Below are 25,920 nucleotides of genomic sequence, written 5' to 3' on the forward strand. Positions count from 1 at the left end.
GATTATTTACATAATCTGCGCATCCCTTTTTATTCTTGGCAAGTTTCCGTGAGGCAGCATTATGTGGTCTTTGGTAAAGGATGCATCAGCGTTTCCTAGGCCAAAGGAGGCTATAAAGGAGCATTGACCCTCCCTGCCTTAGCTTCTAGAGAAATGGAATGCTCCTTATCATGACTGCCACTTAAACACTTCGGGGGTTAAGGAAATAGGGATAGGAAAGGAGATAGGAGAGATGATTAGCCACACATAAACAGAAGTAATTTCATTGGATAATAAGGCCAATATGACTCTCTGCCATTGCACAAAACACTGCCTATTAAGGAGAGAACAGCATTTTTAGTGTGGAGGAATTTACTGGTTTTCACAGTAGTGCCCTTCACATTACTAAACACCTTTTTAAATTAATTTGAGCAATGATTTTAAGCCTATATCTCAACCAACGTCAATGCCTGACCTTGCTAAAGTGCCACTGGAAGAGAAAGGCAACACCCTTAAATTTGGTAAAAGTTCTAAAATAGATAAAACTGTTACAACTCAATTAAAAACAGAAAAACTCAAGAAATAGTCACATGGCATTGAAACAAAGAATGCACACACAAAAAGGAAAACATTTTAACAGTGAATTTGGAAAAATAAAATGGATAATTGGTTTTTTTACACCTTTTTAAAAAAAGTGTTTGCATGGTTTGGTTAAGATTATAATAGTTAAATCACAGTTGAGTGGCTTTGAATAAGGAGAGGATATCGCCTCTCAAACACCACTCAAATTTGAATGAACTCATATCACCTGAACTAGATTATGAAAAAACAAAGTTTCTGAAATAATAATAATGGAGTCGTCTGCATTTGAAATAGAACTATTCAAAAGGAAATACAATTTATGTAACTCACAAACTTTATATGCAGCACTTTCACGCAATCCTAAACTAAAAGTGGATTAAGAAGAACATCAGTTTTGCCTTAATAAATGCAGGTAAAGGATGAAATATCATTATTATTTTAATAAATGTGTGTAATATACAGTAAGTTTGTTACTTGTGTCTGTGTGCAAAGAGATGCAAAAGAAAAACAAAACAAAAAACAAAACAGGTTTTTTTGTATTGGAGTTCTTATCTGGAATTCTATTCATCAGCTCTGTTTCTCAAGACAGTCACAAGTATAAAAGGAGGGAATGAGGGCTCACACACTGCCTTTCAGGATACACACACACACACACACACACACTACTAGCTCTCAGATAAGACACTGCACTGGCTCACAATTCAATCTAGCAGAGTGTAAAGTTAGAGTTGTTACGCAACCGTAAGTCAGGTAGCACTCAGAAGGTGCCAATAAAAGCAGAGAACACCCAGGTAAGAACAAATTGTTTTATATTTTTGATTTGATTAAGGATGATGATATCGGACAGGTGTGCAGTAACTAAGACATCACTTGGTGTGCTTGAGAACAGGATTTAAATTTTGACGCATGCGTTAGAATTCAAAGAACTTTTTTTTATACATATTACAGTTGGAACAATACACTGAGTTTACGATACGATACGACGGACGATAACTGGCTCGGTTGATGATAACGATACAATATTCTTGGATTGGAAAAAGACCAAATAAATTGCAGTTTGAAAAAATAACCATGTTTTTATTTGACTTTAACTTACATACTCACTCTACGTGTGGTCTCTTTACTCAATATGAATACAAAAAATAAAAGAAAAGAAACCATAACAATCTGGTGTGTTGTAGGTCGTGTGGATTTTTCTACTAATTTAACCACCCCTCTCAAGATACCAAGATATCTTGTAATGCTTTATTATTGCAATATCTTGTTGCATGATAAATCGTCCCACCTTCAATATATAAGATATTTTGATATTTGAATGTCAAGGTCTTGAGGTGGTAATGGGCAGGGGTGGACTGGCCATCTGACTACCGAGCATCGTCTTGGTGAGCTGTCGGGCAGTCAAGAGTGGGCAAAAAATTAGCAAATAAAGAAAAACCAGATGGTTTTTAATGACAGTGTGCCAAACAAAAGTGAAAAAGGTTAAACATTTGTAACAAAAAAGAGGCAAAATGTAGGGAAAAAAGGAAACAAGTGGTATTTATTGGGTGAAAGTTCAAGAAAGAACTGGATAAAAGCGTCAAAAAGAATGTGCACAAAAATTGACAAAAAATAGGAAAAAAGTTATTTATTGGAAAAAGGTATCTAAAGTCTAAAAAAAGTGTCAGAACTTTTTGAAAAGGGGCACAAATGGGACAAAGGAAGTGGCAAAATGGCCAAAGGAAATATGTAAAAACAGGTAAGAAAGTTTCCCCCTTTTAAGGTTTTCTGGGGATAAAATAATTAAAATTAAGACAAAAAGCCACATGCTCTACGTAGGGTCCGCTGATAATGTAGTGGACTGATCTGGACAGAAAAAAACAGGGCTGAATTTTTGTCCCAGTCCACCCTTGAGTACACATACCAGAAAAAACAACTTAAATACAGTAACGACTTGTCACCTCTGAGCACTGGTGACATTATTTTGACCTCAACCATACTCTGTTTCTTCCAGAGCAGCTCCATCAAACGCTATGTGTAGAATATACACAGTGCAGCTGTTTGTGGCCATGGTCGTCCTCCTTCGACCAAGTGTCGTGAACAGTTTCCAGCCCCTTTTCGTCTCCGATGGGAATTCCACGACTCACCGACATATCACACAAACAGCAATCCTTCGCAAGACCGCTGAGGTCTGCAGAGATATTGCTGCCTCAGAGGGTCGAGAATTCAGTCTTACCGTGAGTTATAAAACCTTGACATTAGATTACACCATTGATTGAACAACAATATACAAAGTCACATAACCATGAGTATATTTGCTCAAAAATATAAGATTTAATATCGACAGCAAACATTTTTATCTTTGATTTTTGTAGAAATGATCGATTACTGACCTAACATGAATACTTGTTTATTTGTCTTTTGTTTTCAGATTGATGATACGTTATCAGTTTCACAAGTGCAAATGGCCTGTTCATCAGATAATTCCTCATCCATCCTTTCCACTGTTAATTTCCACACCTCCATTGCTACCATGTTCTTCAGCAATGCAATTGTGGACGTGGTTTACGCGCTGAGTGAGGAGCACCATTTCGATGACGAGACATTCAAGGGCGGACGAGATGTAATCACAACAGGTAGCGTTCACAAAATCAGCAGTAAAGCATGATTGGTCTGATAGATTTATGAGTGAGGGGGAAAAGTGCATGAACATATTCATTTATAAATAAATACTGAAATATATGTGTTTCTATGTCCAAAAGCTGGTTCATGTCGACATAATCATAAGTATCAGCTACACTTTCATAGACATAAAATAAAAACTGTGAAAATATATTTATCTATACATTTCTCTACTTTTAGTATTTGCACAATTTTTTTTTAAAATATAAACTGTCTCTTGTTGATTTTGTCTAGTCTATTCATATGCAAAAATCAGATGTGTAAAGTGAACTGATATATCCTATTCAAGTAGAAGTACTGTTACTTGATTGAAATTGTACTCAAGTACAAGTAAGTCTTATATAAAATGTTCAAGGACAAGTAACAAGTAGCTCAATTAAATAGTACTCAAAGTAAAAGTTTATTCCACCCCCACGTTTATTTTTGGTAATAAATTTGGTAAACATCTAATGTATAAACTTAAAAAGGAAGAGACCAAATCTTGCACACTTATTTTCCACAAAGGCATTTGTATTAAATAAAAGGTTTGTCAAAATGTACAATTCTTTATAAAATAAAATATTATGTCATATTATTATATAAAATTAGTGCGGTCTAAGTATAGCGACATTTATGAACTGTAAAACTGAAAAAATAACCTCCATTCAATGCTGTTTTGGCACCGTGCATTACATTTAATCTGATTGGTTGGCTATAATGTGATGCATTTGATTGTTGTCTGGTCATTTCATTTTTTGTAGTTTCACAATGTCCAAAAGTAATAATTTACTCAGTAATGGTTTGGTCTAGAAATGTAACAAATTACCCAGTCACTTTTCTCTGAAAATCACATACCCATAACAAATAACATTCTACTAAGCTTCTACATGACCTATTTTTGTTCAGATGGAAGTAGAACCCTTAGTGGTTACTGAAGATGTGAAATTTTGGAATTATATGACACTGAGTGACAATAAATCATGTTTTAAATACAGAAATCTGTAGTCCGCCCCAAAAAAAGATTTACATCAAATATGAAGCCAATTCTTATTTGGGAAGGCTATAAAAATAAGAAATAATTGAACTAATGTATGGACATCAACTGCAGCAGTTTTGCTGATAATAATAAACCGTAGGCCAACATGTTTTTGTACAAAAAAGTTTAGGCGGAAACCCACTTTGCCACATCTGTGCCAATGTATTCCACAAGTTTATTCTCGTAATCCGTTACTTTCACCTCTGGTAAAAATGTAATGTATTAGCATACTAATTCATGCTAACCAATGCATCAATAATTAAATGTTAAAGGTTTATTGTATTGCGATTAAAAGGTGTTTCTGCCGTGAAAGCCAGTGTGAAGGATGAGAACTACATTGCAGGTCGATGGACTCTGGGTCAAGTCTGTCACACCCTACAGGTGAGACATGATTTGATTGTGGTCGTCATGGAAACGTGTTGGTAAATTGGTAAATGTCAACCTATGTAGTGATGTTGGTAATATGTTTATAAAGGACTTCTACAGCCACAGTAACTGGGTGGAGTTGGGAAACAATGCTCCATACAATTCACTCATCAAGCCTGACCAAACCCTGACAAATCTAGCAGGTGTGTATTTTTGAACCTCTTTGTGTGTGTATAAGATCAACACATTTTTGACAACAAAGCATACGTCTGTCAATCATTTCTGCTATGTGCAGAACACACAAACACATACAGAGATTATTATGATTGAAAGGTTCTTATTTTGCTAAGTTATGTAAGAATATTATCCCTCCCTCTCTGTCATGTTGATGCTTTCAACACAAATTCTTTAATTTAAATAAACAAGGCACTTTGTGCTTAACCTGTTTTACCTTTTAAATAAAAGCTAGAATTTATATTTTTTTAAATCTAAATTTTGAGTTTGGCACAATTCATTAGTCAGGGAAAAAAACCATAAATGACATATACTCACCTTTTAATTGTATTTATTTATTTTTTTTTAGTCGCTTTTTAACAATAATTAAATGTTTAACCTGGTCATTAAATCTGCCATAGGAGTGGATGTTCAAACCTGCAAAAATTGTACTGGAGACAACTGTAAAAACAACATTCTGCCTGACGTCCTGCAGCAGGGTCTTCTCACGTCAGGCTACTTCAACATCTTCTCCTCTGAAAAACCAACAGGTATCTCCAGAAAATGTTAGCTGTGAAAAAAATTCACAGCTATTTCATATATGCCATTTTTTTTTAAACAAAGAAGGTCGAGTTTAGCAGTTTTCATCCAAAGTAATGCACCTCAAAATATTTCATATCTTTTCTAGGTAAATGCAGTCATGGTGGATCCTTTGACAAGACAAGTGAACGGGATCCTGTAGGAGGAATCAGCAAGGATAAAGTTGGGTCCAGCCATGGCTTCCTTCACAAAGATGCAGCTAACGTGGCTGTAAATGCTACTGTGGAACTCCTGGAAGATATCAGAATAGCTGTTGGAGATGTACCTTTTTTGCGGTATCACCTGAAGTTACCTTAAAGCTCCCTAACATTTTAAAAACTTTACCTGTATTTCATCCAAAAGTTTGGGATATGTGTGCCCCGTAAACCACTGGCAAAGTGACCTCAACACATTTCTGCGTTTTCACGAATTGAAAGTTGTGCCAAAACATTGTCAGGTGTTGACTGTGGCTTCCCACAGAAACACCTGAATACGGTGGAAATTTAATGTCTTGTGGAGCGACACAATATCATGGGGAATACCATGAACCAAACCAAAACAAGTGTCATCAAGCGAATCACGAGCTGTGTTTCCATTACAGATTATTGCAAAATAAAACCGATATGTCTAAATGTCGACAAAGTATAATTGCGCTTTGAACGTGTTATCATTGAAGGTTGTTTTGGGCAGGAGCCTCGTAATTCCCGTGAAATCTCATCCCGCGAGCCTTCGCTGCAGGAAAACGAACGCTCAAAACCTCATTATAAAACTCTGTATTCCTTTGTTGTTTCACATCTAATGTGGCAGTAATCATTTTAAAGTATAGTGTTAAGAAGTGTCCCGGTCTCCTCTTCTGTTTACACGTACCACGCCATGTTTTCTCAGAGAGAAGTGGTCATGTGATCAAGTCCGTCATCTCATGTGACCATCCATGTCTCGTTCTGTGACATGTATTTGTTGGAAAAGTGTTTCCATGGTGCTTTCGCGATACACTTCAATATTAAATCGTCTGAAATTCCTCATGTGAGCGTAAAAACTTTTTAGCAATATTTGACTGTTTTATCGAAATGAAGGTGTTTCCATTACTTGTTTTTATTGCGCTATTTCGATTTTGCAAATTTCCAATGGTAATGGAAACCCAGCTACTATCTTCCTTGTCGGATAAAGAAACACAAGAAATCACGGTAGAACACGTCCTATCAAAAATGTGACTGAACATTGCAGTCTAACTTCGTATTGAAAGTTTAGCGTGATAAGGTGTGGCATTTCATATAAGTTGCGGCGAAACCATGAAAAAGAATAGATTCTACTTCTCTGTGTCAGCAATGATTTGGCCTTTTGCCAAATCTTCCAAGAGACATTTCTGCTTTGGTGGCATCTTTGCATTCTTGTACAGAATTCCCAATACCACAATGCAAGTTCAAGTTACATGGCCATTGTCAACAAACCCCAATGTTGCAAAAACCTAATACCTTTGAGTCATTGAGTTCAGTTCAGTTCATTAGCTATTTGCAGTATGAAAACCACATTGGAAAAAAATGTGCAAAGAGCTCAAAGTGTAGTCAACATTTAAAATGACATTTTACAAAAAAAAAAAAAAAAACAACCAACAATCAATCGATCAATGCCACTAAAAATACTATAATGTAAAATACTAGATAGAGTCACATAAAACCACATAAAATACTATTGGGTCATTTCTGTACAATAAAAACAAAATTAAAGTGCCTTGTTTAGAGTCATCACATTTTGTGGGAAGAAACTGTTCAAAAAGCGAGCAGTAGAACATTTGATGGAGCGATACCTTTTCCCTGAAGGAAACATTTCAAAGACGGCCCTGGCAGGGTGGCCTGAGGCGTTCTTCACTATTTGTAAAGCTCGATTTAAGAGTCTGGCTTTATGTGTGGCCTCAAGGAGCAGTAAAGTACAGCCAATGGTCCTTCTAGCTGAGCGAACCACTTTGTTTGAATTATTTTTTTTCTTTCAGAGTGAGATTATGAAACCACACAGCAATACAATTGGTTACAACACTCAATTACACAATAGAAGAAGTTTAAAAGAAACTTAGCATTTTGGGTGAAGTCACAAAGCTTGCGTAAAAAGAACAGGCGCTGTCTTGCTTTCTTAGCAATGTTACTGGTATTAGAGCTCCAGTTCAAGTTATGAGAAAGAGTCACGCTCAAGAATTTACATTTCTCAACAATCTGCACATAACAATCATTGATAGTAATAGGCAACTGATTTCTATTGTGACAAAAGTCAATAACAAGTTAACCAGTTTTTGATGTGTTCAAAAGCAAGTTGTTTTCTTTACTCCATTGAACTACTTTTTCTACCTCCTCACGATAAAGTGAATCATCTTTTGCGCTGATAAGCCCAATGATGGTTGTATCATCTGCATATTTAATTGTCACATTGCTTTTCATGAGCTGCAAGATCGTGAGTATACAGGGTAAACAACAGAGGGCTAAAAACACATCCCTGCGAGGAACCAGTGCTAGTACACAGCTCATCAGAACTACAACCATTGACTTTGACCCTTTGTGGTCAGCAAGTTAAAAAAATAAAAATCAATTTACAAATGGCATCATTAAGTCCAAGGTATTTGAGTTTAAATATAAGCTTTGTTGGGACCATTGAGTTAAAAGCTGAATAGCATTCTAGCGTATGATTTCTTATTGTCAAGATGCTTGTAGACAGAGTTCCAAGTAAAGGAAATGGCATCCTCAACACTTTCCTGTATGCAAATTGGAGCGGAAAACAAACCACATATTCGGACTCGGGGGAATAAAACGCATTCACTGGTACCACATTTTCCATAAAATAAGCACTTTTTTTGGACCGTGATTGTGTGTTTCACCTCTAGCGAGCGCAGTTCTGACTCTACCCGGAAGAGATGCACATATTCGGACTCGAGCGGAGCAGACCTTTCCAGTGACACCTTGTTTGGCGTGATCCGAGCACTTTAGGAAAACCAGGAGAAGCACTATCGACGCTGGCTCCACTATCACACTGCTCTCCCATAGACACAGTACACGGAGGCAACAAAATTAATCTCGCTGGAATCAATAATTAACAGGATTTTCCAGAAAGGAAGTACCAAGCGTAGACTGATAAAGTGGCTTGTTTCTTCTCTTTCTGCAGACTGATGGGCCTCTCTCAGTCCTCTGTGCTATGCTTTGTTATCGACACCACGGGCAGCATGAGTGATGACATTGCCGAAGCAAAGAGGGTGTCTTTCGGGATAATTGACAGTAAAAGAGGAACACCGCAGGAACCATCTGCTTACATACTGGTACCTTTCAATGACCCAGGTTTGTGATTCTCACACTTTGTCAATTATCACTTTGATTAATTTAAAGTCAATTTTAATGTACATAGTCAATTAGAATGCACCTACCCAGTGGTGGACTGGGACAAAAATTCAGCTCTGGCATTTTCTGTCCGGACCAGCACACTAAATTATCAGCGGACACCACGTGAAAGAGGTTGTCAATTATGCTCAACATGTGGCTCTTTATGTCTTCATTTTAATCATTACTCCCCCAGAAAACCTTAAAATTAGCTTTTTGATCTATATTCTTTGTCTTTTCATCCAAATAAGCTATAAATCAGACTTCTTTCCCTTTTTTTCCTTCATTTTGCTCTTTTTGTTACACGATTGACCTTTTTCACTATTGTTTGACACATTTGGCTCACTTAAGCTGCCCTTTGCCATTACATACCACTTGGTTCCTCTTTATTTGCCCATTTTTTGGCCACTCTTGACTGCTTTTTGCCCATTTTAGTCACTTAACACATTTTTATTGCCATGTTTTTGCCACATTTGGAACTTTTTTGGCCACCTGTTACCATGTCAGCCTCCCTTGTCAAAGAAAAAAACGTAGCGGACTGGACCAGCGCACCAGGGACGATGCTGGTATTCCAGATGGCCATGCAGTCCACCCCTGCACCTACCTAAACGCTTTAACCTTGATGAAATAAAAACAATCAAAAAAGCAAGCAAATGCAACAATGGAGCATAAACTCCTTTTAAACTGTAGGCAGATTGTCCTCAGGTCTCCATCCATCCATCCATCTTCTCCCGCTTAGCCGTTTCCGGGTCGCGGGGGCAGCATCCTCAGTAGGGAGGCCCAGACTTCCCTCTCCCCGGCCACTTCCTCCAGCTCTTCCGGGGGGACCCCGAGACATTCCCAGGCCAGCCGAGAGACATAGTCTCTCCTGCGTGTCCTGGGTCTTCTCCGGGGCCTCCTTCCGGAGGGACGTGCCCTGAACGCCTCACTAGGGAGGCGTTCAGGGGGCATCCTAATTAGGTGCCTGAGCCACCTCATCTGGCTCTTCTCGATGCAGAGGAGCAGCGACTCTACTTTGAGCCCCTCCCGAATGACTGAGCTTCTCACCCTATCTCTAAGGGAGAGCCCAGCCACCCTACGGAGGAAACTCATTTCGGCCGCTTGTACCCTTGATCTTGTTCTTTCGGTCATGACCCAAAGTTCATGACCATAGGTGAGGGTTGGAACGTAGACCGACCTGTAAATCGAGAGCTTTGCTTTTTGGCTCAGCTCCCTTTTCACAATGACGGACTGGTGCAGACTCTGCATCACTGCAGACGCCGCGCCAATCCGCCTGTCGATCTCTCGCTCCATCCTTCCCTCACTCGTGAACAAGACCCCGAGGTACTTGAACTCCTCCACCTGGGGCAGAACCTCATCTCCAACCCGGAGAAGGCACTCCACCTTTTTCCGGTCGAGAACCATGGACTCGGATTTGGAGGTGCTGATTCTCATTCCGGCCGCTTCACACTCGGCTGCGAACCGATCCAGTGAGAGTTGAAGGTCACGGTATGTTGGAGCCAACAGGACCACATCATCTGCAAAAAGCAGTGATGCAATACTGAGGCCCCCGAACCGGACGCCCTCAACGCCCTGACTGTGCCTAGAAATTCTGTCCATAAAAGTTATGAACAGAATCGGTGACAAAGGGCAGCCCTGGCGGAGTCCAACCCTCACCGGAAACGATTTCGACTTACTGCCGGCAATGCGGACCAGACTCTGACTCCGGTCATACAGGGAACGAACAGCTCCTATCAGGAGGTTCGATACCCCATACTCCCGGAGGACCCCCCACAGGAATCCCCGAGGGACACGGTCAAATGCCTTTTCCAGGTCCACAAAACACATGTGGACTGGTTGGGCAAATTCCCATGACCCCTCAAGGACCCTGCTGAGGGTGTAGAGCTGGTCCACAGTTCCACGGCCAGGACGAAAACCACATTGCTCCTCCTGAATCCGAGGTTCAACTATCCGGCGGACCCTCCTCTCCAGTACCCCTGAATAGACCTTACCGGGGAGGCTGAGGAGTGTGATCCCTCTATAATTGGAACACACCCTCCGGTCCCCCTTCTTAAAAAGGGGGACCACCACCCCGGTCTGCCAATCCAGAGGCACTGCCCCCGATGTCCACGCGATGTTGCAGAGTCGTGTCAGCCATGACAGCCCCACAACATCCAGGGCCTTGAGGAACTCCGGGCGGATCTCATCCACCCCCGGAGCCCTGCCACCGAGGAGCTTTTTAACCACCTCGGCAACTTCAGCCCCAGAGATAGGAGATCCCACTCTCGGGTCCCTGGGCCCTGCTTCCTGATTGGAAGGCGTGTCGGTGGGATTGAGGAGGTCTTCGAAGTATTCCCCCCACCGATCCACAACGTCTCGAGTCGAGGTCAGCAGCGCACCATCCGCACCATACATAGTGTTGACGGTGCACTGCTTCCCCCTCCCGAGACGCCGGATAGTGGTCCAGAATCTCTTCGAAGCCGTCCGGAAGTCGTTCTCCATGGCGTCACCAAACTCCTCCCATGTCCGGGCTTTTGCCTCGGCGACCGCCGTGGCTGCACTCCGCTTGGCCCGTCGGTACCTGTCTGCTGCCTCCGGAGTCCCACAGGCCAAAAAGGCCCGGTAGGACTCCTTCTTCAGCTTGACGGCATCCCTCACCCCCGGTGTCCACCAACGGGTTCGGGTATTGCCGCCACGACAGGCACCGACTACCTTGCGGCCACAGCACCGATCAGCCGCCTCAGCAACAGAGGCACGGAACATGGCCCACTCGGACTCAATGTCCCCCGCCTCCTCCGAGACATGGTTGAAGTTTTCCCGGAGGTGGGAGTTGAAGCTCCTTCTGACGGGAGACTCTGCCAGGCGTTCCCAGCAGACCCTCACTATACGTTTGGGTCTGCCGGGTCTAACCAGCATCCTCCCCCGCCATCGGAGCCAACTCACCACCAGGTGGTGATCAGTTGACAGCTCCGCCCCTCTCTTTACCCGAGTGTCCAAGACATACGGCCGCAAGTCCGATGACAAGTTCGATGATCGACTACGAAGTCGATCATCGAACTGCGGCCTAGGGTGTCCTGGTGCCAAGTGCACATATGGACACCCTTATGCTTGAACATGGTGTTTGTTATGGACAATCTGTGGCGAGCACAGAAGTTCAACAACAAAACACCGCTCGGGTTCCGATCAGGGGTGCCGTTCCTCCCAATCACGCCCCTCCAGGTCTCACTGTCGCTGCCAACGTGAGCATTGAAGTCCCCCAGCAGAACGAGGGAATCCCCAGAAGGAGCACTCTCCAGTACTCCCTTTAAGGAATCCAAGAAGGGTGGATACTCTGAGCTGCTGTTTGGCCCATAGGCACAAACAACAGTCATGATCCATCCCCCCACCCGAAGGCGGAGGGAGGCTACCCTCCCGTCTACCGGGGTAAACTCCAACGTACAGGCACTAAGTTGGGGGGCAAGAAGTATAGCCACCCCGGCCCGGCGCCTCTCACCATTGGCGACTCCAGAGTAGAAGAGAGTCCAACCCCTGTCGAGAAGGCTGGTTCCAGAGCCCTTGTTATGTGTCGAGGTGAGACCGACTATATCTAGTCCGAACTTCTCCACCTCGCACACAAGCTCAGGCTCCTTCCCCGCCAGAGAGGTGACATTCCACATCCCTAACGCTAGCTTCTGTAGCCGGGGATCAGATCGCCAAGGCCCCCGCCCTGGACGACTGCCCGATCCACACTGCACCGGCCCCATATGATCCCTCCTGCGGGTGGTGGGCCTACGGGAGGGCGGGCCCACGTCGTCCTTTCGGGCTCTGCCCGGCCGGGGCCCGTGGGCAAAGCCCCGGCCACCAGGCGCTCGCACTCGAGCCCCAACCCCGGGCCTGGCTCCAAGGTGGGGCCCCGGTAGCGCCAATCCGGGCGACGTGAACTGCCTTTGATTTTTGTCTTTCATATATGGCTATGGTCTTTTGTACCAAATTAAAATGAGATCGTTCAGATTATTGCATTTGCCGATGTGGGGCCAATAAAATGTTTTCTCCTTGTAGGTGTTGGGCCTCTTACATTGACAACCAACGCAGACATTTTCAAAGAAAGCATCAACAGGTTAACAGCAAGTGGCGGAGGAGACATCCCAGAACTATGCTTGTCTGGACTGCAGGTGTTTGCAATCACCTCGTTTTCTAATCAAGTCGTGAATTATTATTTCTTATTATTTATGGTGCTTTTGACTCAAATTTGACTACGCATTGCCCTGGAAGTAATACAATTTTCAATTATTTGCTACTTTGAAATCAGCTTGCCTTGACTGCAGCGCCATCCTCCTCGGAAATCTTCGTCTTCACTGATGCTCCAGCTAAAGATGCTCACCTGAAAAGCACCGTGACAGCTCTCATCGAAAGCTCTAAGTCAGAGGTAATGAATTTTCCTACTAACTTTTAAAAAATAAATAAATAAATAACAAAATGCAGCACAGAATAAAAAACAATGTTACAATTGTGCCTTATGTCACAGGAACCCACCAAATATACTCCAAAAATCAATTTGTAGATGCCAAATAAAGCATTCATGTTTGTAAAAAATGTGTGAATACAAACCTGAGTTAGGGGTGGACTAGCCATCTGCCATACCGGGCATCGTCCTGGTGGGCCGTCGACCTGAAGTGGTCTGATCTGCTATGGTGTTTTGGGGTTTTTTGAAGAGCGAGTGGAGGCAGACATGGTAACAGGTGACTAAAATGGGCCAAAAGCAGTCAAGAGTGGCCAAAAAATGGGCAAGAGGAACCAGATGGTATGTAATGGCAAAGGCAAAGCTTTAATGAGGGCCAAAGTGGCCAAAATGTGGAACAAAAAGAGGCAAAATGTAGGGAAAAGGGAAACAAGTGGTATTTATTGGGCAAAAGTTAGCTTCTTTGGATGAAACATGGCCAAAAAAAAAAATCAAGAAAGGACAAAAATTGGAAAAAGTGTCAAAAATAATTTGTAAATACGGACAAAAAAAAGGGAAAAAAAAATATTATTGGCAAAAGGTAGCTAAAAATTTGAAAAAAGTGTCAGAGCTTTTTGAAAAATGGGACAAAGGAAGTTGCAAAATGGCCAAAGGTCATCACTGGCTTAATAACGGCTTCTACGTGGTGTCCTCTGATAATGTAGTGGGCTGGTCTGGAGATAAAATGCCAAGGCTGATTTTTTCTCCTTGTACACCCCTGACCTGAGTATAACCTCTGCATGTGTGTTTTGCTCTTTTTTCCTTACTTTTAGGTGACTTTCATGTTGACTGATGTCCTCTCCAGCCATCGGCGTCGCAGAAGCTCGCAGGGTGTGATAACTCGAGCGCTGGGCCAATCAGACGCTCAGTTGTATCGTGATCTAGCCCAAGCCTCTGGGGGTCAGTCCATTGAGGTGACCAAGGCAGACCTATCTATGGCTACGAGCGTTATAGAAGACTCATTAGCCAGTGCGGTGGTGAGACATTCTTCAGGAAAGCACATCACTCTTTGGAAATTGTATATTATGCAATGCCATGACCTCACTTCCTTCTTCACTTAAGGTGACAATATTTCAGGTGGTGGTGAATCCTGGAAGGAATAACAATTTCACATTCACTGTGGATGATTTGACACAAAACCTGACTGCATATGTCACAGGGGACTCATCTCTCTCATTCAAATTCACCAGCTCCACAGGTGCTGCATTCACTATTCATATTATTTAACCCTTATTATCCTCAAATATTACACATTTTACCCTTGGGGTCAATTTGACCCCAGGGATATTTGCCTCTATAAAATGATTTTCAGAAAGTTTTTTTTTGTGTTTATTTGTTGAATACATATATAGTGCCGCCATCAGGCCAAACGTTTCAATTAGAATTATTTTGTATAGAATACTTTTTCTCCAAATCTACTTAAATTTACTGACAACATTAAAGGTCCAGTATTATGCTATTTTTCAACCATCTCCCTTTGTTCAAAGAACCCCAACAACATAGTATTTGAGGTTTATTTTCCAAAACTCGCCTGTTTTCCAGAGTTTAAGCCCTCTCAAAAGTGATTTTCTGAGCAGTTCTAAAAGCAGGTTGTTTCAGGGCCTACTTAGGGATATTCATGAGTCGGCGTGTCAGTAGACGCTGACTCCACACAACAGCTGATCACTAGTGATTTTCTTTTGCTTTCCACACACTTGTAATTGTTTTCAGCCAAAACACAGCACATTACAATAAAACATGGCTATTTAAGCAGCTATTGTGATTTTGAGTCTGACAAACCCTGTTTCAGGGTGTGTGTGGCAGCAGCAGTGGAGTCAATCAGCTGAGTCAGCTGCTTCAAACTCTCACCGGAGCTGCTACGTCACTTTCTTCTCCTCCTCTCCACTACTTATTACAGGAACAGTCCATTCAAAGCGATAGTCTACCATTTTCTCAAACCGCTGTGCCGCATTTGGTCACAAACACATCAGATCATCTCAAAGAAGATACAAGATGATATAACAGGAACTAAAAATGGAACTCCTCTGGTTGCTACCACGTGGCTGCCCACTGCTCCTCAGGGAGGGGTTAAATGCAGAGAACACATTTTGTATGTAGCTTTACATATGACAATTAAGTATATTATATATTCTATATTTATCCGCAGTGTTTGTTTTAGCTGTGAGGTAGTTTGAGAAGGAGGAGCTCACATTTCTATAGGGTAGGAGGAGCCAGGATTGTCAGGAGGAGGAGTTCCGCTAGGTGACGTCAAATAGCGAGAAAAATTGTTTGGAGCTGACTTTTTACAAAGTGTGGAATAACAAGGGAGGGAGGAAACTGAACTTTTTCAACTTTAGCCCTCTGAATGAGGCTAAAGGAATGTATATCACTGTAGCAAAACCATTACAAAGTGAAATTTTCATAACATTGCCCCTTTAATGACACAAGAGTATAAAACCTATTGGTTGTGGTGGTGACTACCTTTCCTGCAGCGCCACCATCAGATCAAGTTTTACACAGCTAAAACAGCTTTGGGTCAAATTGATCCTCGAGGAATACCAATGCATGCAATTTGTTCAGCACATTGAAAATTTGTCATCATAATAATTTTATGCTAAATCAATTGTACCCATCAAACTCAGAAAAGTCATAAAATACAAAGCCAAAAAATGAATTCAACCCCAAGGATAATAGGAGGGTTAATACTTCATGCTCCATCATAACCAGAGATCAGTATCTATATCATGATGTTTTTCTAAACCAGGTGTGTCCCAGGCCTCCAAGGAGACCAGTGGTCCTTTGGCATCAATCACCACGGCAGGAAATCTACGACGACTGAGCATCAGAACTGATAATGAAACAGGAATATGGCAATTTAGTGTTACCTCTGATAGTCCCTACTCGGTTAAGATCACAGGTCAGTTGTATGAACCATATTTAAAGTCAACATGATTACAATATTCTGGCAGATTATGTCCACAGTATAACATGAATTCTGATGCTTCAGGTCAAAGTTCAGTGGACTTCATTTATAACATTGTGGAGGAACACGGGGGAGCCCATGGAGACTTCAGCCTAAAGGAGAGCCGTCCTCTCTCAGGTCAGACCATATTCACATTTAACTGAAAATTACATTTGTCAAATGGACTCACATGTCATTAATTGCCTCGATATGTATCCCTCCCTAGTGTTTAACTTAAAACATAGAGCTCAGGAATATGTATAATACTAAATTATATAAATCAGCACAACTGGTTGGAACAAATAAGTTTGATTCATACGCAGAGTTTGCGGAGGTGGGTGTGTAGTCAAAAAAGTTTTTTTTACAGTTTTCAAGTTCATTTGAAAAAAAAATTAATTATAATTTTTATAAATAAATATTGAGTATAAGATATCAATGTTAGTTTCATATCACAGATGTTAGTTCTACCTCAGGTGTGTAGTATGTTTTCAGTAAAATGGTGCCAAACTTTTCAGACTTTAGGTTGGTTCTTCTTCTGTTGCGCAATTCGTCTTTACAATGTAAACGGTGACGTAACACTTCACTCAGCAGTTCATGTATGTTACTGCAGCAAAAAGGAAGCAGAAAGTGGCCGCCAGGCCGATTTTATCATGAATTTACAACATTAAATGGTAAGTTGATGCTAATTTTTGTAGTCAACATGATCAATTATGTTACTAATATTTTTTTACACACATTGTGGTTGGCGCAAATCTCGAAACGGTTTATATTACCTTGTATTTTCTAGTTTACCCACCCAGGTACTGCTGTAAATTAGCTATTTGTTAACTCTTGTGTGATTGACAATTGTACAATGTCCCTGTTAAATAAACAATAAATGAAGTGAGTTGAAATATTAGTTTCTATTATCTAAAATTGTAGTATATTTGTGTGGATTAGGTATTTCAGTACTGTATTGAGGTAGATCTGATTAGTAATCAGAGCCTGGACACTCAAGCACCGCTAGAGGGCGACATTACTCCTGTATAAACGTATCACAGCGAGGGCCACAAAAACCATGTGAGTCTGATCCGAGAGCCACATTAGTATTTAGAATAATTACCATTTGCCGTATTAATGAGCATTAATACCAAAAAGAGCAAAGAGCTGTGTGAACCTTTTATGTCATTAAGTGTGTTTTTGGAATCATAACAATCTTTTTTTTTCCCCAAGTCTTCACAATTTAAAATTTCATCATTATTGTTTCTAATTGCTTTTTAAAACCACAACACAAATACTGGCGTATCCAAATAATGAAAGGGTTACAAAACCAAATCCAAAACACAGCAAACTAAATTAGTAACACACATCAAAAATATGTTGTACAAAACTAATGTTGATGCTTAATGGATAAGTAGGAAAAACCAAAATCAAACACTAAACTAAAGAGCATAACATGACAGCAGTGGCAAAGCGTAACAGAAATAACTGAATTGGCATTAACAGTGAACATTGACCGCTACATTATGTTAGCTTAGATATAGTTAGCTGGCTCACTCTGTTCCGGCACCACAAGTATCTCAGGGTAGTCTCTTAAACAGAATTTGACACAGGCCTAAAACAGTGACCAACATTAATGTTTGTCATAATAAAACAAACATTCAAATAAAAGAAATAGTTACTTACATCCATGCTGCACCAAACCAAGCCAACGTTCAAGCATGGCCAAACCAAAGGGGTGCACAGGTGGTCTAGATGACCTAATTAAGGCCCACAGAGGGGCAGGGAGTGGCACAGGAAGCAATGGTGCATTCAAGGACACTGGAAAATGTACAACTCACCTCACTACACATGTGTCAAATGAACTTCTTAGAGAATCACATCGGGGGCCGCACAAAATCAGACCAAGGGCCCCCTGACCACCATGCCTTGTCTATGTCCTTCTTCTCTGTTTCTGTGACTGATTTAATATCCATGTTGCTTGTTTAACATACATTTCCCATTGTAATGTTGGTTGTAGTTAACAACAGTAAATCAAGGGGTTGTCTGGCAGACGAAAGTATAACTGGATTTTGAAAATAAATCATACAATATATTTACATGTGAATGATTTTATATTAAGATAATGGTTGAATCGAACACATTTATATTCGGACTTTTGTGTTCTCATCTTTGTTTAGTTTTGTTCCTTCCTATCTTAATCTCTAATTTAATTTCTTTTTATTAGTATTTATTGTTTTAGAGTGAATTTGCACTTTAGAAGCGGGACATGAACAGTGACACAGGTATAAATGGACAGTTGCTCAGGCTACTGACCTGATGATTACATTTCTAAGGGAAACAATTGAGTCGTGCATGGGTCAAAGAGATGCACACTCAGCTTTGCAGGATGAATCAATTGTTGTGACACTCATCTTCATTCACTTTCTGTTGTGTTACAACTTTCAGGTGGTAATGCCACTCTGATGGTTACCATGACAGGAAGTAACACGGTCACGGTGACGGACGTCTCTCTGTTGGACGACTCAGGACCAACCCAAGTTAATGGATCCATCCAGGCATGTTACAATTTTAAACTGTGTAATTAGTCTGTGTTTTATATGCATGACTAGGAGGTAATAGTTATGAACTCCATGCCTCAAAGCCTGGGGGCCCAATCCGGCCCTTTGGAGCAGAAACCTTTTTACCCCCTTTCTCTTATTTCTGAATCCAAGTACCCCCTTTGTCCGACTACAACATTTTGCTTAATTTTTCCTTTATTTATTTAGCAGACATTAAAAAAAAAAAAAAAAAAAAAAAAAACAACAACAACATTAAAGGTACAAGGAGGGAATGAAACCCAAAGGGCTTAAGAAAAACCTATGTGCTGACCCGCCAAAGTCTACTCCCACTTGGAGCACTATATTACCCAGCATTGAATTGATGGTTGAAAAAACTATTTAAAACCAACTATAGAGCATGATGATGGAATCAATTAGTGACAACACACATTAAAAAAATTTAATTTTGTAAATAAGTAGAATGAAACAGTATTTAGTGCAGTGGTTCCCAACCTTTATACGATCGTGACCCCATTTTGATATCAAGAATTTTTCTAAAATTCATTTTTGATCATGTTTGAGCTCAGATATTTTTTTTACTGCATTTTAGTTGAACTAGATTTATATGTTACAAAGTGAAAGTATAAAAATACAGTTGTTTAAGATTGTGTTGTTTTAATTTAAAAAAAATAAATAAATAATTAAAAAATGTCAAGAATCTATTTTTATTATTCAGAAATTTCAGGCGACCCCCATTTAAACTCCAGGTGACTCAGCATGGTGTCCCGACCCCAAGGTTGAAAATGATTTAGTACTCCTGAATATATATTTTTTTAGACGTATCACGCCTGACACTTTATTTGTTAATTTCACTCACTCTCTATCTCTCTCTCTCTCTCTATGAAACGGGGTCACAGTCCAAAAAAGGTTGGGAACCACTGCAGTCACGGTTAGGGTCAATAACATTTTTCAGTTACATCTACGTTTTCAATTACCCATCACCAATTCAAATATGATTACAGTAACCAGTATTTTTTCCAATTACAATTAAACTACAATAAAAAAAATTTATCTTCAGAAGTTAAATTACAATTAAGTTCTTAATTACTAAAGTTCAATAACAATGAATCACAATTACTGAGCCTGAAATAAATAACCTAATAAAAGTTAACATTCCTCTTGTGTTAGCTTTCTGTTAGCATCTTTTATGATAACGAGTCCTAAATCAGCTGTAAAATACACTCAAAACAAATATCTATCATTTAATTTATTTCCTATCGATCAATTACCTTGTTAGGCTTCCTAATCAATGAAAATATAGGTTTGAATGTTTTGGTGTGGACATCTGGGCCTTTTTTGTGTCAGCATACCCCGAGATTTCATTTTTTTTTTTCTTTTTGGTTAAATGTGCGAAAGCTTGATAAGAAATACATTTTAATAATTAACCACTTATGTGTAGAACTGTACATACTGTAGAACCAACTGTGACATGGTTTCCCAATTTAGTGTTAAATTATTATTCACAATTTTTACAGAATGATTTAGTAATTCATGCAAACCTCTTTAATATAGGAAACATAAACACTGGGTCTTAATTTGGTTTTTGTATCAAGCTTTTACTTTACAACCTAGATCACAGCTAGTTTGTAGGCAGTGGTGGGAACCAGGGCTTTACATCATATTCATACCAAAGGATAATGTTGCTTTTGTTCTTGTGTACTCAGTGGATGGGCAGCGGTGATTACCTGGTGACATTTCGTGAAGTGCCCTCGGGTGAATTTGTGCTTCTGCTGAAAGGAGAGTACAGCAACTCCACCTCCAGGTCTACACGTACCAGCCTCCTGAGACAAGCGTCCACACAGATTAAGACTTCCAGCATTTTAGTGACAGTGAGAAGTACCACACTCATGTATTAGTCCAAAATTACGGAAGCGTTGAGCTGCCACAGGGGAACATATATTTTGGATATAACTATGTTGTACAAACATGATAGTATATTGTACAAACATTACAATTATATTGTATGAACAAAATACTTGTATTTTACAAACAATATAGTATATTGTATGAACAATATAATTATATTGTACAAACATTATATTTATATTGTACAAACATTATACTTATATTGTACAAACAATATACTTGTATTTTACAAACAATATAGTATATTGTACAAACATAACATTATATTGTGCAAACATGATAGTTTATTGTACAAACATGATAGTAAATTGTACAATTAATATAGTATATTGTATGAACAATATAATTATATTGTACAAACATTATATTTATATTGTACAAACATTATACTTATATTGTACGAACAATATACTTATATTTTACAAACAATATAGTATATTGTACAAACATAACAGTATATTGTACAAACATGATCTTATAATGTACGAACAATATAACAAACATGGTCTCAGTGCTGGTACTCTTAGATCTCAGTGCAGCCTTCGATACAGTGGATCATTATCTACTGCTGCAGAGACTGGAAAGCGTTTTTGGGATTAAAGAAATGGCACAATAATATATACAATATTCTCATATTGTGGGAACAATATAAGTACATTTGTTTACACAACATCATTATAGTGTTCATACAATATAGTAATCCATAATATATTTTCCACTGTTGCAGCTCTACATTTCCATCCAAAATTAAGCATTTTTTGTCAAAGAAAATGTTCCTAACAACTGTATATGTTTTTATTTTCTTAAATTCATCCATCCGTTTGACTTCAGGCCCAAGTGAACAACACCAACATTGAGCCGGACTCTACTGTCACTATCCCGTTCACAGTAGCCACAGCCTCCGGCGGAGTCGTCAACGACTCTGCAACTGGAACGTTCACCATACGCGCCACCAATGATCGCAGCTATACTCTCAGCTTTTCCACTAATCTAATCATAGGAGCAGGTGATGGGGGCAAAGCCAATGGCTCCATATCTTTATCAGTTCCATCATCTGCTTTGTCAGGGACAGACGTGACCCTGACCATAGAGGCAGAAAACACTGCAGACAATGACATCAACTACACCATCCTCAGGTTCTCTGTGGCTCTAAAGGTAAGAATCTTTACAGGAGGTTTTAAAATGGAAAATGTGGAGTTGTAACTGTGTAAGGTTTTCTTTTTTTTACTAAATGAACTGCAATTCATCCAGAAAAGGAATATTCTAGACATTTTAGCCTTTTTCCGATATTGTCAAACACTTTTTCCGATTTCCATATTTAACAATTGTGATATACACAAACTTATCATCATCAATTTAACAGATTTAAGAAACCCTAACAGATTTAAAAAAAATAAATAAAAGACATGGACTATAATTTACAACAAACAGTCTCCACAGTTCAGATTGTTACCATATGGCACTGAGTTTAACCTTAGTCAGGCTCATGATGATGATGTTCTTTCTGTCTCAAGGCAACAAATGAATCTGTGGATCAAACATGACTCAAACTTTCCCATCTTGGCCTTTTCATTCAAATCTTTCAACAGTCATTGTAGGCTACAATGAATTTTCTTATGTGGTTAAGATTCTCAATATATAATGTGGCACCTCATGCCTCAAGAAACAGTTTCCAGTGATTAACATGGTCAAAGCCATTATTAAGTCAGCGATGCTCAACATGTGGTTCTTTATATCTTTATTTGAATTATTATTTCCCAAGAAAACCTTAAAATGGGGAAACTTTTTAACCCTTTTAACCTTTTTCTTTTGGCCATTTTGCAACTTCCTTTGTCCAATTTTTCAAAACTTTTTTCAGACTTTAGCTACCGTTTGCCAATAAATGTCCTATTTTCTTATTTTTTGTCAACTGCAAGTTTATTTTGACACTTTTATCCATTTTTTGCCCTTTCGTAGATTTTTTTTGGCCACTTTTCATCCTAATAAGCATTAAATCATTACATTGTTATTTATTCATTGTATTGATTGTTTGGTCATTAATACCTTTTGTGGATTACTTTTATGTAATATTTTTTGTATTGTTTTCAATAAATCGCCTGTGATTTATCTTAATTTCCTCTTGTCCTCCAGGTAACTGATGTTAGTGGTCCAACGTGTCAGGAAGTGAACACCTCAGGCAACTGTTCCTCCTCCTCTTCCTTTCTCTGCTCTTCCTCCAAATGGGAATTTTTAGCTAATTTTACTGATGGCATAAATGGTACTGGCATTGAGAGAATCACGCTCCGCCAAGGCAATGGTACCCTGAATACCAGCACAGCAGTTGGTACGGCTGGCGAGAACATTACAGTGGTTACCTACAGCTCATCCTGCTGCTCACAGAGCGTTCAACTCATCGCCGTGGACAAAGTGGGAAACGTTGGCTCATGCGTGGGACAAGTGAGAGCAGTAACCACTGCAACCCCTGTGATTAGTACTACGGCTGCAAATAACACCACATCTACCGGTGGACATGGCCTGAGCATATCACACCCACTAGTGGTGTGGATGGGGGTTTTTATTTCAGTCCTTTTAAAGTATACTCATTAAATCAAATGACACGTTACTATGTACTGTAAATAGATACAGTATGTAGCACATGAATGAAGTTTACTGCGATTGTAAACAGGTATCCATGATGGAAAATTAATTCTTGCTTTAGGCCATATTATCAGTCTTTTAATACTTTGGTGTATAACTGTATAGAAACAACATCTACATGTGTTGCATTACGTTGAAAAAAAGTGCCTGAAGTGATATCACTGCCATGTCTAAATCTGTGTACGCTTCGTTCTTTGGTTATTGTTTGAAAACCAAATCAAAATAACAAATAAACGGTGTGGTTATTTTGTTTTACTGACTTAAAACCAAAACAGAAATACAGAAAAATCAAAAACCAAACAAGCAGCGTTTTTTCTGTTTTAAAATTAAGAGGGGACCCATGGACGGGGAAGGACTTTTACTCCTGGACAAAAAAGGAGCAACGCATAAGTCACATTACTAATGAACTGAATTGAAACGTCAATGCATAAATAAATCAAAACAAAAAAATGGCTGTTACGTAAAACATGCACATGATATGTGAATATAGGAGCCAGAGGTGGTGTAATGAATCTACTGGTGCTCCTCGTTTCTTGTGATCAACTTCCATGTGTTCACAGCTGCTGTTAGTGGCTAATGGTATTTTAACGTGCAAAAATAAATATTCTACTGCCCTCAAAAAAGCTGGAATTGTTTTTGCAAATATGTCAAATGTGTCAAAAAAAAGTTCTCACATCTATTCCTTACACCAGCCTCAGAGTCGATAGTCAGTCACCAGTTTATCTGGATACTATTTGGACCGTAACACTGTTTAGTAAAGTTGGCACGATAATCACAGATTCAGACTTCTAGTATCAATAACTTTTTAACATCATTGACACAAATTACACCCCTTTGCCATCGTTTTGAGGTGGGTAACATGGTTACAAGATCCTTTTATCAAACACAGCAAAATAACTCCGCCCCCATCTTTGGGTCACTGTGTAGTGATCTTAAAACATGAAGCTCTTGTAGTTTACCATTAGATATCCAAATATCACACAAACAGAAGATTTAATTTTAAAACAAACAACAAACAAACACTGCTTGTCTGGCTTTTGATTTTTCTGTATTTATGTTGAGATTTTAAGTCAGTAAAACAAAACATCCACACTATGTATTTGTTATTTTGATTTGGTTTTAAAACGGAATAACCAAAGAATGAAGGGTACACTATATTTTGTGTGTATTTTGGTGTGAAAAAAGTCATTACGATTTTTTTCAGTAATATGGCACTTCATTTGTTTTAAAGCCATCAAGGGGAATTTTGATGAAATATCCTTTAAACTCAAATGACAGTCAATGAAAATAATAGGACAAACACTTCTAGATCTTAGGTGAGATTACTTCAGGAAAAAAACGAGCTGATTGGAAAGGTTGAGTCATACATCTTAACGTCACTAGAAGTAAAATGTGTAAAATAATAAGAGGTATTTTGGATCAGTGTCAAACCAATGCCAATCAAATGGTGTTTTTAACATTTTTTTTTTCTTTGTCTGCACATGCTGTCAAAGGTCAACACTACAAGAAGTGCAATCTTTTTAAGACACAAATGCATGTTTTGTTATTGCAATTAAATAAATGAATTTATTTTATTGCTTAATTGTGACCATCACCAGCCCTCCCTAAGGAAGGGTAAGAAATACTTTATTAAAGGGAGGAATAAAAAGAGAGGGCAGTGTTACATCTGGGTGAGGGGGAACGGAACAGGGAAGAGAGACTCAAGGTAGGAAATAGAAAGGGTGGGGAAGGGTTGATTATTTTAAAGTGCATTGTGGACCAATGTATGAGCAAGAACCTCCACTGCAAACCCAAGAGCTGCTCCGGACCTGGAGATGGGCTCCCTCGATTGACATCGACCAAGGGAGTGGATTGACATTGACCAATACATATTAAATTACATTCTAGGTTTTAAATTACTCGTGTCAAGCTTCTTTTGTTTTCTATGAGATGTTATCGATGGCAACATAAACGTTTTTCACATGGCTAGAGTTCTGAACATTTGAAAGGCTTTTTTATTCTACTGATTAAACCTCTTTGCCAAACCTTACACAGGAATGTTTGTTCATTCCAAACACGTCAAGCAGAAACACAGAGAGAATCACAGGTGCATACTTTTGGTTCAGTTTCATTTAACTATAATTCATTATACCACTTTGCCTGTTTTGTCACTCCGGGTTTTTTGTGTGTGTGCCAATACATTTTTTGGTGTGGTCCATTTCCCATAAGCTCCCTCCTCTGCACAGGTGTGACTTTTTAATTTGCCTTTTGTTCATACATTTTCCCACAAACTATTGTTTGGACTTGTGTTTCGATTATTATTAAACTCTGATTACCATCTGTACATAACCTGGCAGTCTGATCCCTGTGCTTTGGGTCCTCAACACTAACCTATCACTCTTTAAAGGCTCATAGCATATTTTAGTAATAATGGCCTGTATTTGAGGAAAAGGGTGATTGATATAATCATGGTAATTTTTTAGAAATCTCATACAAACTCATTAATACATCTTTGAAACTCCAAAATTTTACTTCACCAGCTTCACTTCATGCAATATCTCTCCAATAAAATGCAAAAAGTAAAGATGAAGTGCCTTCCCGTCAACTTTCTTTAAATAACTTTTGCATTCATTCAGGGCATAAAAGGTAACAGAAAATACACTTAACTAAACTTTAACAGCCCCTATAATGATTTCAAATAAATAAATCAAAGATGT

The 25,920-nt window shown here is 39.4% G+C and overlaps 1 protein-coding gene across 2 annotated transcripts; it reads left to right on the plus strand.

The window, feature by feature from the left end:
* The first annotated feature begins 1,203 nt into the window (after nucleotides 1–1,203).
* LOC114469155 (von Willebrand factor A domain-containing protein 7-like) lies at nucleotides 1,204–24,210 on the plus strand. 2 transcript variants are annotated; one of them, XM_028456376.1, is made up of 18 exons: nucleotides 1,204–1,352; nucleotides 2,552–2,774; nucleotides 2,969–3,173; nucleotides 4,530–4,615; nucleotides 4,710–4,803; nucleotides 5,236–5,364; nucleotides 5,502–5,688; nucleotides 8,537–8,706; nucleotides 12,763–12,875; nucleotides 13,013–13,129; nucleotides 13,975–14,178; nucleotides 14,264–14,399; nucleotides 15,945–16,097; nucleotides 16,188–16,280; nucleotides 18,570–18,679; nucleotides 20,386–20,550; nucleotides 21,419–21,742; nucleotides 22,718–24,210. In XM_028456376.1, exons 2-18 carry the CDS (start codon nucleotides 2,571–2,573, stop codon nucleotides 23,171–23,173), a joined length of 2,946 nt encoding a protein of 981 aa, XP_028312177.1. In that variant the 5' UTR covers nucleotides 1,204–1,352; nucleotides 2,552–2,570; the 3' UTR covers nucleotides 23,174–24,210. The 2 variants fall into 2 exon arrangements, with proteins under 2 accessions (XP_028312177.1, XP_028312186.1); XM_028456385.1 differs by having other exon boundaries at nucleotides 2,557–2,774.
* Nucleotides 24,211–25,920: the final 1,710 nt, after the last annotated feature.

This window comes from Gouania willdenowi, chromosome 1 (assembly GCF_900634775.1).
Source record: "Gouania willdenowi chromosome 1, fGouWil2.1, whole genome shotgun sequence".
Classification (NCBI taxonomy): Eukaryota; Metazoa; Chordata; class Actinopteri; order Blenniiformes; family Gobiesocidae; genus Gouania; species Gouania willdenowi.